This window comes from Branchiostoma belcheri, unplaced genomic scaffold, assembly GCF_001625305.1.
Source record: "Branchiostoma belcheri isolate BF01 breed outbred unplaced genomic scaffold, Haploidv18h27 scaffold228, whole genome shotgun sequence".
NCBI classification, from domain to species: Eukaryota; Metazoa; Chordata; class Leptocardii; order Amphioxiformes; family Branchiostomatidae; genus Branchiostoma; species Branchiostoma belcheri.
This window is the reverse complement of record NW_017803802.1, coordinates 273,905-289,019: the sequence shown is the minus strand read 5'-3', so window position 1 is coordinate 289,019 and position 15,115 is coordinate 273,905. Positions and strand designations below refer to the sequence as shown.

General features: G+C 45.3%; 1 protein-coding gene and 1 pseudogene across 1 annotated transcript; one reads left to right on the top strand and one right to left on the bottom strand.

Moving 5' to 3' along the window:
- Window positions 1-7,106: 7,106 nt before the first annotated feature.
- LOC109470513 (coagulation factor IX-like) lies at window positions 7,107-12,584 on the top strand (the record flags this gene model as incomplete). The annotated part of the gene is made up of 9 exons (XM_019769474.1): window positions 7,107-7,369; window positions 7,910-8,051; window positions 8,378-8,497; window positions 8,889-9,101; window positions 9,392-9,516; window positions 9,764-9,884; window positions 10,678-10,941; window positions 11,226-11,423; window positions 11,870-12,584. Coding segments are annotated over 9 exons (1,664 nt in total), but the record flags the coding sequence as incomplete, so codon positions are not given.
- A 518-nt stretch (window positions 12,585-13,102) lies between these two features.
- Window positions 13,103-14,996, bottom strand: LOC109470512 (annotated as a pseudogene).
- Window positions 14,997-15,115: the final 119 nt, after the last annotated feature.

The window sequence follows — 15,115 nt, the reverse complement described above, 5'->3', positions numbered from 1 at the left end:
GCAACAGTTTCGACCCGTCAGGTCCTGTGCAAATACATTGACCCCTTCAGAGTACGGAGTCGGGTATGGACGGAGAAAACGTAGATTTCGCCCGTCCCTTGCTGACTGCCCGCTGGATGGTGACACCATGAGGTCCGTGTCAAACCCGGAGACCCCTCCTAACTCCGCATCGATCCGTTGGAAGACCTTTCTATTCAACATCACATCTGACGCCTTGGTAAGGCGGGACGCGGGGCATCCGCTTCGTTGACTCTCGACGGCGTGAAGACTGGCTTAACTCAACATTTAGACTGACCACCGTCTCCCATAGTCTGCGCACCGCCCTTGATAGTTGGAGGCTTTTCCCCTCCTTGGTTGTCCCCGGCGCATTACACATTTCGTGCTGTCCACATGGGCGTCTACTACGGCGGCCTGGCAGCATTTTCCAGCATTCCGTTGGCACCTACGCTCTTACCGTGCACCCGCTCTTCTATGGACATAAAGCGCCTGCCTGAGAGCTTCAGCTTCTTTGACCTTTCTGTTCTTGCCCTGTCCCGTAATCTCCGGACTGCACCCTGCCTTCCTTCGTTGCGGCCGAACCGCGCCATTTAAACCCTGATAGTCCGAATATAACTCTATCGACTCATGCTTTTCCGTCCTCTAGGGGACGTGCCCTTCCCACTGGTCTACGAATCTCCAGTGTTGTATTTCTTCTCTTACGCTACCCGCAATCCGGACCCTGTGCCTTTTTACTTGCCAATCTGATAGCTTGAAACATCTCCCTACAATGTAGTCTCGCCGCCGGCACGGCTAGACCAAAAGAGAGTCTAGACCAGTTTCCCTGTCAATTTTTGCCACTTCACAACACCGGCAATTTATTACTTTGCTCATTCAACACACCCTCTCGCAGGGCGGCGAACAAAATCTTCTTCCTTCTGGTAGCCTGAAGGTCAAGCGGACTGAGTCTGCCTCCATAACCAGAAACTCCAGGCACTGCGCCGGGTACAGCTGCGATTTAGATATTCCTAAGAAATATCCCAATGCAACCACGACGCTACACATGATAAAACATACTGCCTGTGCGGCGTCATAGCCTGCCTCCTCTCCTTACTTCCTCTGCCTTTGTCCCGCGGTTTGCAATTGTCCTGTTACCCGTGTCGGTTCTCATGCCTCCGGTTAGTAGGTGCATGTACAGCAAATCGGCATGGCTACACAAATTCTCTTCCTTGACTTCACGTTTACCAGCCCCGAAACCTCCGGGCTACTATATTGCTCGCCCTTATGAGTTGCTTATGCCGCGCCCCCTGCCGACTTTGGCGTATGGGCACTATGCGATCTCCTTATGCTGCGCCCCCTGGCGAAGTTGTTGTGCGGCCCCATGCGATGCTTGTACTACACCCCCTAGCGACTTTGCTGTATAGCACTCTGAGCCGTTTGTGCTACGCCCTCAGCTGACTTGCTGTATGGGGCTGTGGTGGTCTCATTGTCTAACTCAACGACGTTCGACCCTCCAGCCGGGAGAGAGGGTCAGAAAAATTGTCTTAGCACCAAGTACTCATCTATTCAACGCCATTCTAACATGATTACCACTATAGGCAGTTCGGGTGCTATGCGTGGTCATCAGTAAGATATCCAACACTATTTGGATTGCGAGGAACACATTTCAAGACAAGAAAGAGTGCTGCATCACCACTTTATTCAGAAGAGACATTCCCACCGCCGAGCCTCACCGGCCCGCCTACATAGCTTTTCTGCATCATAGACAGCCATAATCAAGCCGCTTGTCATTCCTTTGTTGTATACAAAGTATTTCCAAATATAAATTCTTACCAGCTTAATCCGATGCGCTAGGCTTGCCTTCTACAATCTCTGCCAACGTGGCCTACTTCATGGCACCTAAAGCATTCATCACCCGGCCTCGAGTTGGCCTGTCGTCCTTGCCTTTAAAGCTTAAGCTATTATCATAAGTGTTGGCTCTAGAGGCCTTACTCTTAGTTGCGCCAGCCTTGGGCATCTTGCCCTGTGACTCTTTACAAACTGGGCTATAACCTTAGCCAGCCGTTTGACTAGGCCGCTCCCGAAATGGCTCTCTCTGCTCTGAAGGGGTCAATGTATTTGCACAGGACCGTCGGGTCGAAACTATTTCGCGTTCCCTCCCTTCAGCCTTCTAACAGCTCTAGTAAATTTTGTGATGCAACAGAAGGCGAGGGTGATGATGGTGGTACCGGACAGGTTCCCCAAGGGCTACTGGTAACAAATTGTGGAAAGGGTGCGGGTAGCATGTGCGGGTTAACCAGTGCTATACTCACCGAGGAGAAGTGGTGGTTGGCAGGTATGGCCAACGGAGCACGAACTAGGGCCGATTCTCCTTGCGGAGACCGATAAGACAGAAATGTAAGGGATAACTCAGGCAACTAACTAGACCAGCAAGCGAATGAGACTCTTAACCGGCCTGTCCGTCTGGGTTTCGGACCATGGCAGAAACTCCAAGGGAACCGCCGATAGAATTAAAGCTCAACTCCCAAACAGGGGCGGTTGCAGGTCTCCAACCTCAGTCGACAATTTTTCCCTACAATAGTCAAGGCGAGGAATTCACTAGCACCCCAGGTTGCTCGGGGTTCAGCGGGGTCCCAAGGTTATGGCTCCCGGTAGTAAAACGGGTAGGGTGCGGCTACCCTAATGATTTGGATTTCAATTTCTGCCAGCGAGGTGGAATGGCATAAGTTCAGGAGGCACCGGCGTTAATGCTTAGGGGCGCGGATGGATCACGCCGCTGTCGATAGCAGGTTGTAAGAACTCCTGGGAGAACAAAAACACTCCGCCTATATCAGGCAAAGTCGGCTTTAAGCGACTTGTTAAAGAACTTCCTCAGAACCTTAATCCCACTTAAGACCCTTGACACGGTAGCTCCGGTAGACGCTGTCAAGTTCTTTATCGGGAAAGACTAGAAAGGGAAGATGAAAGTCCACGAGGCAGGTCGTAGGGCCGGCAAAGAGGAGTGTAAATACCAGTGTCACGTGTGGGCTAGTGTTTAAAACGGTTAACACATATGTGGGCAAGCTTAGCAATTCTCAACGACTTGGGTAGGGGGAGCGGATGGGACAGCGATTGGAAGATGGGAACCCGGCAAGGGGGAAGGTGGTTAAGCAATACCCGGCGTCAGTGACAGCGGAGCAGTTGAGACAGCGATCGACTCCGCAACAAGTAGCACAGGTTTGCGAAGCCATCCCAGAGAAAATAACTTCCGGAAAATCGGCGACAAGGATGTTCACAATGACAGGGATTAAGTCATCTTCAAGGTGACGTTTTTCTCGGGTGACCGCTTGGCTGACCTCTTGGGGACCNAATTTTGTGATGCAACAGAAGGCGAGGGTGATGATGGTGGTACCGGACAGGTTCCCCAAGGGCTACTGGTAACAAATTGTGGAAAGGGTGCGGGTAGCATGTGCGGGTTAACCAGTGCTATACTCACCAAGGAGAAGTGGTGGTTGGCAGGTATGGCCAACGGAGCACGAACTAGGGCCGATTCTCCTTGCGGAGACCGATAAGACAGAAATGTAAGGGATGACTCAGGCAACTAACTAGACCAGCAAGCGAATGAGACTCTTAACCGGCCTGTCCGTCTGGGTTTCGGACCATGGCAGAAACTCCAAGGGAACCGCCGATAGAATTAAAGCTCAACTCCCAAACAGGGGCGGTTGCAGGTCTCCAACCTCAGTCGACAATTTTTCCCTACAATAGTCAAGGCGAGGAATTCACTAGCACCCCAGGTTGCTCGGGGTTCAGCGGGGTCCCAAGGTTATGGCTCCCGGTAGTAAAACGGGTAGGGTGCGGCTACCCTAATGATTTGGATTTCAATTTCTGCCAGCGAGGTGGAATGGCATAAGTTCAGGAGGCACCGGCGTTAATGCTTAGGGGCGCGGATGGATCACGCCGCTGTCGATAGCAGGTTGTAAGAACTCCTGGGAGAACAAAAACACTCCGCCTATATCAGGCAAAGTCGGCTTTAAGCGACTTGTTAAAGAACTTCCTCAGAACCTTAATCCCACTTAAGACCCTTGACACGGTAGCTCCGGTAGACGCTGTCAAGTTCTTTATCGGGAAAGACTAGAAAGGGAAGACGAAAGTCCACGAGGCAGGTCGAGGGGCCGGCAAAGAGGAGTGTAAATGCCCGTGTCACGTGTGGGCTAGTGTTAAAACGGTTAACACATATGTGGGCAAGCTTAGCAATTCTCAACGACTTGGGTAGGGGGAGCGAATGGGACAGCGATTGGAAGATGGGAACCCGGCAAGGGGGAAGGTGGTTAAGCAATACCCGGCGTCAGTGACAGCGGAGCAGTTGAGACAGCGATCGACTCCGCAACAAGTAGCACAGGTTTGCGAAGCCATCCCAGAGAAAATAACTTCCGGAAAATCGGCGACAAGGATGTTCACAATGACAGGGATTAAGTCATCTTCAAGGTGACCTTTTTCTCGGGTGACCGCTTGGCTGACCTCTTGGGGACCAGAACAGCAGAGGTGTCAAGATTACCGTAAGGCGCACTGGTAATGAACCATGTGTGGGGGAAAACCTTGCGAGATGGCCGGCACAATGGTTCGTCTTAGAGAAGACAGGTGACAGCTCCGTGGGCCCAGGAGAGGCAATCGGCTGGTCAATCAATCAATCCTCCGCAGGCGTCATGGTCTGACGCATAGCGGCTACAGTCCCGCAAAGGTCCCGCCAAGATGATCTGTTCTCGGCCCAGACCCTCCAGTCGTCTCTGACACCCAGCTCCCAAAAGTGTGGGGAAGAGCTGGTCTTCCCATCTTGCCCTAGGGCGGCCCCTTGGACGTCTCCAGGTTGGGTTAGGTTGTGAGGTCAACAGTTTGATGACGTCCTGGGTAGGAACAGCTCGAGAGGCATGCCCCAACAAGGCCATCTGCTGCTTGACGATCCTGCGTGTTACAAGTGGCTGGTTTGTCCTAAGACGGACTGTTTCATTGGAAATGAAGTCGTGCCAGCAGATACCCTCTATCTTTCTCAGACACTGTGAATCAAAAGCATCCAGTTTCTGAGCAAGTGACTTTGTAATAGTCCATGACTCTGCGCCATACAGAAGAACAGACAGGACCAGAGTGTTGTATGTCCTTAACTTGGTTGTTCTAGCCAGGTGTTTGGAACGCCACACACGACTGAGATTTGCAAAGGCTGCTGAAGCTATTCCCAACCTGCGCTTAACATCTTGGTCAGATTTACAGTCTGATGTGATGAGACTACCAAGGTAGGTGAAGCACTTAACAACCTCGACCGACTCTCTTCTGGTGGCAGGGCATACTGGTTGGTCCAAGAAGTCACTGAGCGACTGGAGCTTTAAATTTGTCTTCAGCCAACTGACCTCAAGACCCAAACCCTGGCTCTCTACAGAGAAGATCTCGAGTGTGCTCACAAGGGCTTCGAATAGTTCAGCGAGAAGTGCCACATCGTCGGCATAATCCATGTCAGAAAAGTGATGGATCATGTGGGGTGATGCACAAAATGGACGGCAGCCCACTATACTACATGGACTGGGTAGGGTAATGAAGCTTGGGGAGGCAACATCGAGACTAGCGGCGGAAGAGGTAAAGCAGCCCGTAAAAATGTAGGAAAGAAATAACGTGCTACTGGGAATAAACAAAACCTTTTAGAGTAACCCCATCTGAAGAAGACGTCGGATATGGTAGGCGAAGGGACAAGCGAGCTAGACGAAGGACGATTGTTTCTTTCCTGTATGTTATATAACAACGGGGTCTCGAGATCGGGCAAGTAATTAAGAGGGAACGGGTGACCTAATAAACGTCCTCTTGTTTACTACGGTTCTGCCTCTGTCTCTTCTTTCCACTATGGGCTCGATAGTATGAACGGTAAACAGTCACACATGCAAGAGCCAGAAAAACGGGGAATAGGAGTGGGGGGAGATGAGAGAGGGGATATATCTTCGAACGAAGTTTTGGGGATAATGAGAGTGGGGTATACTTTCAGTCGAAAGTATTGAGATGAAGTAAGGGGTAGGCTTTCTAGCGAAAGCTTGGTTTAGTAAGGAAGAAGGGCGCGCCTCCAGGAGTTAGCGTAAAGGGGAACTCCCTACGCTAACTACGGGGACAAACGCAAATGATGGCGCGACGTAGGCACTGTCCCATAACTCATGCAGGATGATCCAATGATTGTGCAGTGTGGATAGTAACCTATCTTCACTGCACTGTGATTGGTCATCCGAAATGACGTCACCAATCAACCCCTTATAAGGCGCGCGCGCACTCCATTCTGCCCTTTCATTCGGAGACATCCGCAACCCCGAAGAAGCAAGGTGGGACCGACCCGGCAGTTGAGGCAGGAGGGTGGATGGGGGAAGCTTTAAGAGGAAAGGCATTTCCCTTCATTTTTTTGACCCACCCACCCACCCAGATCCAGTGAAACTGCTCACCTGCGGGGACTCGGTTCACACCGCGCGACTTCGGCACTGTCCCATAACTCATGCAGGATGATCCAATGATTGTGCAGTGTGGATAGTAACCAAATTATGCATCCTTGGTTCTAATTTGCATACGGCATTTCATAATTCTAATGTTTTTATTATGGAACTTGATACAAGCGACATATTGGTAGAACGTTACCTGATATCCATTATTGCTAATAGGGCCTCATTTGCATAATTCTTGGGAAAATTCCTTAGAAGTACATGTAAATGATGAAATGTTGTGCTTTCATGACAAATGCATGGACTAAATAAATGCGGACGCTATTTATATAGCTAATGAGAACACATTGAAATTACGCGAAAGGGTAGGACGTTCTAAATCACAACTTCGAAAGAGAACACTTTCAATGGTAATAGATTATTCTAAAAAGAACGTCATCTGCATAAGTAATGAGACAAAAAACAAAGCAAATTAGACAAGAAATTTATTCAATACATTCCACAGAGGTGTGTCATCTTCAAACTCTTGTTATCGTAGTCATGGTATAGGTTAGTGTTCAGAGAATGTCTGGTGCTTCCTTCAGCAACAGCTATATCTACGGAATATCATCTGCACCGTCATATGCAAATGTTATTCGGTGTCATTAACCTTGTGGAGGTAAAATCATAGTTTTCTTTATCTTGGAAATGCAGATCCAAATTCCTTTGACTCCATTGGCGACATCTTACCAAGGCTTAGTCAAGTTTGGGACGGATTACAGCTCACTACGTCCTCCAACAACAAGTCCAAACACATTTTGGACCGATTCAAGACATCCAATGCTACACGCGGCAGGGTGCTCGACCTCGGCTTTGCCGGTGGACTGGACCTGTACTTCCTGTTTGATGCCTCTGGCAGTGTTGGTACGGACAACTTCAGGATCGGGCTGAACTTTGCCAAGGCGTTAGTCAAGAAGGTAAGAACAGTAACCAGATAAGGAGACGAGAAACACAAATTTAAGCTAAGATAGAAGAAGAAGATCTTGATTGCACCACAATTGCAATGTATAGCAACAACTATTGAACAAAGTACAAAAAGTATAGAATAAGACCTAATATATAATAAAACCTTATGAATCCTAATTACTCAAACAACAAGGGCTAGCACAAGTCTGTTTTTGATTTAATGTTACAATCATGTGGGGCTAATCTTGACTTTCGGTTTTTTTCTAGTAATAAAGCAGTCTTTTATATATTTATCTATTTTTGTATTGTGGGAATTATTGCGGGAATATCTGTCCCTAACACTTAGTCTCTGGAAATCTGTTGTACTTCATTCAAGAAGTGTGAATAGCTTTTTACGTAACATTATATTTAGTGCATTCCAAAACAAAGTGGAATTCATCTTTGATGCTGTGTCTTACTCAAGTCGTTAACATTTTTCTGGTTCATCCCTAAGCAGACATTTTTAGTATCTGGTTTGGAATAAAAGTTGCGACTGCTTCATTTTCATCCAGGTTGGAGTGTCTGCTGAGCCGGGTGGTACCAGGGTTGGAGCCTTTACGTTTGCATCAGATGTCACCCCACACTTCCGTCCTCACGACCCTCTGGTAACCACCGAGCAAGTTGTGGATGCTATAGAGCAGATTCCGTATACAAGTAAGACATCCAAGAGACATGCATTCCTATACGGCAACTGTTGTTGAGTAACGTATGTCCCTCCTGTTAGTTATACAATTTTGTACGTAACTCCTGCAAGTGCATTTAGCCTAGTGATTGTATCTGACATTTTTGACAGTGAACTATGACATGTAGTTTCGAATTGATGTGCTACCTTACCGGTATGTTCATCACCATATCAACCATAGCAATCTGTTAAGTTGTATTCTGTCCAAATCACGATGATTACCAAGACAGAGTTGACCAGCTGAAGTTCTTAGTTTTGACTCTCTGTGAGAATATGGACGTTTCTATCTCTATTTCAGAGGGAGGCACAGCAACGCGGCTGGCACTGAAGTTTTTGCGAGAAAGTGTCATTCCGGAGGCAGTCGCTGAGTTGGACCGTCCAGATGAGTCTAAGAAAGCACTTTTCCTCATAACCGATGGTAAGGATAATATCATTCTTATATCTCATGCATACTACTACGATCTCAACTTGTAGAGCTTTTGACTAATTACCTGCAATTTCTCTGATTAATTCTAAAATTCTATTCTTATATGACAACGTATGAACCTTTCTAAGATTCATATGTTGTACAAGATTCAGTTAATAATATGTCAAAAATTAATCCCTGTGTGTGTGCGTGTGTGTGTGTGTGTGTGTGTGTGTGTGTGTCTGTCTGTCTGTGTGTGTGGGGGGGTGTTTGTGTGTGTGTGTGTGTGTGTGTGCGTGCGTGCGTGTATGCGTGTGAAAACTATTATGACAAGAATTTTTTGGCGTAAGCCAACATTCTTTGTGGAAAACATGACAAGAAAACTACTTATTATCAATTCCAGGTAAGTCAAACACAGGTGGAGACCCAAGCAAAGAGGCTGAGAGGCTGAGAGAGGAACTAGGACTAGACATCTACACCATCGGTATCAGCAACGACGTCAGCAAGACTGAGCTAGCCTCCGTTGCATCCAGTCCCAAGAGGGAGCACATGTTTACTCTGAAGGACTATTTCCGTCTTGAGTGGCTAATAGATGCTTTGACCAACCATTCCGTAGGTGAGTATGATTTCGTGATGATGTTGACACTAATAATCAAGCTATAAATAAGCAGATGCATTCACTACTTTGATGTTACACAAAAAAAAAAACAGTTGCTCAGGCAACTGGATCTGATTTTGGAAACGGTCAGACCTTTCGTCCGTGACACTGGAGAGTTACCATTAATTATGTCACCAGTATCTTACCGTGATGCTATTACGGTGAAACACTTACACGTAATAAACTCAACCGCTGTAGGAACAAATATGCCAAATTTGAATTTCACATTTTCCTGAATCACACTTCAGACTATTCCAAGTGTGGGCAAGCTGGCAACACTAAAGCTGAGTCCAGGGCCCGGATTGTGGGTGGGCAGGATGCAAATGAAGGTGCCTGGCCATGGCAAGCAGCTATTTACTACAGGAGAGGAAGCGTAAGGAACTTTAGACTTCTCAATGAAATGCCTTTAATATGATTTCCTGGGATTTCCTCGACCTAAGAAACATGTCTCAAACAACTTCGAAACTCACTCACTCACTCACTTACAACTCTTTACAAGCCACGTTGTACCTCCTTTGCTGTGACTCACAATAAGCAAGGTCATAAAATATATTTTAGATTGTTCTATTATATTTGCTGAATATCTCAATCTAATATTTGCTGAATGTTTCAATATCTAGCGTGAGCTGTTTTTGTGCGGTGGATCACTGATCGCGCCTGACTGGGTGCTGACGGCTGCACACTGCTTCTTCAACGCGATAGGGCTACGATTGGACGACACAAAAATCATCATCAAACTAGGTATGGGAGACATTTATAACATTTTCTTACCACTTCACCGAGACCTCATACTTTCAAATGGGTGTGGGGGATTAATTAAACTTAGTCAAATGGATAATGGCATTTATCTAAATGATTAAGGTTCTGCTAGGAAGCCTCACAGCACAGTCGCATTCACAGGATGTGACAGAACCATTGCAACCACCAACAAGACAAGCCGTCCTTTCTGTAACAAGACCGCTGAATTTTTGCATGCATGAATCATGATCACAAGAATGCATTTAGTGTGCAATTATTTGGCAATTGTATGAAGTATGCGACCGGACCATAAGGCAATATAGATATGATCATATGGATGACATATTTTAAAACCGATGGAAGTATGCGAATAAAAAAAGTTTGGAAAAAGCTGCCTTCATAATGAAATTTATGTGGTTGAAGGTTGAAGAAAATGACACCAAGATCACAAAACACACAGATTATGGTATGGCAAATAATAAACTCTTTATTTTCCTTTCTTCACATTTTCTTATTTTCATTTAGTATTGATTTTGGCCTTCAACGACATTGGTAGCGTTTTCCAATATTTTTTTTTATTTTGCAGCTGCTTTGTACGATTTACACTATTGAAACTTCATGCCATCCATGTAATCACATCAGCATGGTCATAATAATATTAGGGCCCATTTGATTAAATGAAGATGTAAAAACCAACATTGAACATGACTACATCCACTGTCAAGGCATGGCAGAAAACATGGAAGTCTTGTATGTTACTATGACTGTCTTCACAATGTAAAATTATAACTTACAGGTGTGACAAACCTGGACACAGATGAATATAAACCGAAAGTACAGTACTGGGGAGAGAATGAGATCACCACATATGTACACGAGGACTACAGACAGCCTGATACAGGCACCTATGACAACGACATCGCGTTGGTGCATCTGGTGTCTCGCAGAGGTACCCTGGACCCGTATGTCCGCACGGTCTGCCTGCCCTGCTCCTGTTCTTGTACTGGGGCAGGCTGTCTACTGGACAGTCAGAACAAGCAGGAAGATTGTGTAACAGAAGGTAAATAACACAGAACTTCCCTGGGATTTTCTCATTTTTTTACTACACTTTCCCACTCTGTTTTACCTTTATAATTTATTCTAAACACCTCTCTTGCTTTTCTTTTTTATATTCAAATTAAGTCTTAAACTAGGACTCAGTGGATAACATTCAACGATTGCCACATATTAATCATTTACCCTGAATTTATTGTGATTAGCCTGGCCTTTGTACACAAAGACTTGCAAGAGAATTATGAATTAAAGACTATAACTTGCAACTATCATTCTTCTTCCTCACATTAGGAACAGAGTTGTTCAAGCGCTGTAAGTATGGAGTTGTGACAGGATGGGGACACACCAAACAAGAAGACCATAACGGGTTCAGGCCACGGGTGTCCTCTCACCTCCAGCAGGTGGAAGTCAAGCTGCGCACAGATGAAGAATGTACCAGAAACCTCCGTTTGTCCGCCAACCACTACACCAGCAGGATGTTCTGTGCTGGTAGGGAATATTTGCACAACCTTTCGCTCAAGTCTGGTACATTCAACGTACAATACAACATATAGACAATAGAAAAAAACAGTACATTGGAGACTTTGTGGGCTGGGGCTGGTAGGGTGGTTTATACCCTGTAGTCATCAGGCAGCTTGCATTGTCTATCTCCTATCATTGCACTACTCTCCAAGCAGAGGTTGTGACCTTCTTCTGTATTCTGACAACTGACCCATGCTAACAGTCATGTCTTAGGGTCCAGTCAAAAACCATCATGACCATCTACTTGGAGATAACCATTACACCAAATCACGTGTACATATTAAGAATATGAAATTGTAAACTGGCGCTCGGGACGTAAAATCAACAAATGGAAATTTTACACGAATTGAGTTACGTACTGATTATACAAGATGTTAGATAAATACTATGTTTCCACTGTTTGTTGTGTTCAGGAGACCCTGAGGACCAGCAGGATGCCTGTAAGGGTGACTCCGGAGGTCCGTTCATGTGTGAAGTGGAGAAGGAGGACAAGACCAGGTGCTGGGTACAGCTGGGAATCGTGTCCTGGGGAGACGGCTGCGCGGCTGAAGGACGTTATGGCTACTACACACATCTTCCCAAACTCATGCCATGGGTTAAGGATATTGTAGCAAGACATGGATTCAACTAAGCAACATAATGGGTTGGTTGAGGTAGAACACATTTGGTTGCAGGCACATTCTATCCACCCATGAACGGAGTTGCTTTGAGGGTACTTTAAGAGTTTGACATAATACTGAATGCTTTTCAGTACTGTGAAGTACACGTAGTATACAATTTTAAGATTATCATCTATTGCAAAATAATACCCTCCTCCCTGTCAATTCTCCATGGTATCCTTATACAATAGATGTCCTTGTGCAATAGAGCAAATTATGATCTTATATTTACGACTTTATGATACACGTATCACATAAGAAGTAGCTAGCTGTGGTACATTTTGAACCTGAATTGTGCAACTGTCACAAGATATACGGATACAGAAGTGACATTTTAGTTTTAGGAATTACATGTTTATCTACGTACAGGTGCGACGAGCTAAGAAAAATCATGTAACTAGGCTGAAAAAATATTTTATCACGTTCATTTCAATGCCCAATGAAATAAACAACTTTCTTGTTTTGTAGTGCAAAGTCTTCCTTTTAATGTTTAAAAACTGGATGGATTCTCAGCTGCTCAGAATGGCAAGTTAACATCGGATACACCAGGGCAGATATAATTTGTTGATGACTAAACTAACAAAAATAAACAACTAACTACATAATGAAGCTTAAACACCATTTCTCAACCACATTAGATATTAAAGAAATACTCCACTCCATCAGATATTGATATTAATTCGTTAAAAAGTTAATTGTGATTATTGAATCAGGTTTGCTTTGTCAAGTTGATTAACCGTTATTTTAGAGCCTGAACGCAGCAAGAACAATGTAGCAATGGAGGTCCGATCTTTCTAACAATCTAAGAGTTGAATGTACCTTGTGCATCTCGGGGACAGACTTTCAAGTGCTGAAAACGTTGTATTCTGAGGGTATGTAGTCCTCAGTCTTTTTAAATATATGCTTTATAATCAATAGTTCTGGATATGGGGATGATTCTCTCGAGTTAAATGAGGCCCGTTCTAGCCCGTAACAGCGAGAGATTGTTCACGATGGAGGCCAGGGACAAATAAATGAACAAAGAAACTCCAGCTCTTGGACAATGATGTCCTCAGCAGGGTGAAGGTTATCTGTGTGCCAGTGTTGCGCACTCGTCATTTCCCAAGCATCCACAAGAACAACGTTTAACCCACGAAACGTTTCCCGCATTACCATGTCCAACCTATGCGCTAGCCAGTCTCCTTCATACAGCATATTGCCAGTGTTCGTGTTGGCAGATTTGATGACCACAAGAGTCTCTGGGCTTCTTTGGAGCAAACGTTCTATCGCAGCACGTACAGCCTTGATTCTTTCTCTGTAAACATTTACAGGGAAGGAAGTGAAGTGTGCCCAGATTGTTATACCTACCACATCGCCCGGTCCGCCACTCAGTTCATCAAGGGCGTTGGCAAGATATTTGATGTGAAACTCTTGAGTCCAGCCAAAACGAAGAGGCGGTCCGTGGATTTGAAATTTTACCGTTATGTTGTTCAAATAATCAAGGGCAAGCAGCGGCCCTGTGTTGTGGATGACGCCAGGAAAACGTGTTTCATTCATCTCCAAAATTCGAACCAAATGTTCCCACCACTGCCGAATGGTGGAGTCACCGATGAAATGTAAAGTTTTTCCAGACAGACATTGCTGCCAGGCTGTTTTGTCAAAGAAATGTCTGTTCTTGCAGACAAGAGTGTTAACCGCCGAAATGAGTCCTTAGCATGGTTCACAGAATTTATCATAGCGCAGTCAGAATCGGGAAAGCCAGGCTAAAATATATGTCGTTGTAATCCTTATAAGTCAGGGAACCTTGGGAAGTTCACTTGAAGATCACACTTGTACACAAAAACGAGCTTTGTAGCGTCAAAGTTGACCTTTATTCGCTAGCTAAGAACTCATTTTGGCGTAGGTTTTCGAACTGTATGGGGGTTTCCGTGATACCGCTAATCCCATCTACTTCCGGGTCACGGCTTACGAGGTTCGGTTACTAGTATATTACACGCCGAAGAGCGAAGGAAACGTTGCGGAGTGAAATTTCATGAAAAAAAGCTCTTAAAAAGCCGCGCCTATAAGGTTTCGCAACTTCTTCCCATGTGTGAGACGGGTACACTGTACCAGAAATCATTTAAATAGCTAATAGAAGAGTTACCACTTGGCTCTTAAAAAGCCGCGCCAATAAGGTTTCGCAACTTCTTCCCAAAAATCCAATTACGCTTTGGCGAGTATATTAGGGTCTGCCCTCCGTGTCTATCATATAAATGATACACGTAGACGTCGGGTCGTCCTCGGAGTGCTTTATGTATCATTTCAATGATACGTGTAACTACCTAGGTTTTCCAAAGTCTGACTGACTTCCAATATAGTAACCCCACTATCATATCTACGCATGTGTGAGACGGGTACACTGTACCAGCAATCATTTAAATAGCTAATAGAAGAGTTACCACTTGGCTCTTAAAAAGCCGCGCCAATAAGGTTTCGCAACTTCTTCCCAAAAATCCAATTACGCTTTGGCGAGTATATTAGGGTCTGCCCTCCGTGTCTATCATATAAATGATACACGTAGACGTCGGGTCGTCCTCGGAGTGCTTTTTGTATCATTTCAATGATACGTGTAACTACCTAGGTTTTCCAAATTCTGACTGACTTCCAATATAGTAACCCCACTATCATATCTACGCATGTGTGAGACGATAAAAATCCCTTCACCCTTTGGCGAGTACTCTTTCTTGAAAAGGCGATTATGGTCTGCCCTCCGTGTCTATCATATAAATGATACACGCAAACGTCGGGTCGTCTTCGAAGTACCTTATGTATCATTTCAATGATACGTGTAACTACCTACTAGTAGGTTTTCCAAAGTTGGACTGACTTCCAATGTAGTAACCCCACTATCATATCTACGCATGTGCGGGACGACTAAAAAAATACCCTTCACCTTTGGTCGAGTACTCTTTCTCGCAAAGGCGATTATGGTCTGCCCTCCGTGTCTATCATATAAATGATACACGCAAAAGTCGGGTCGTC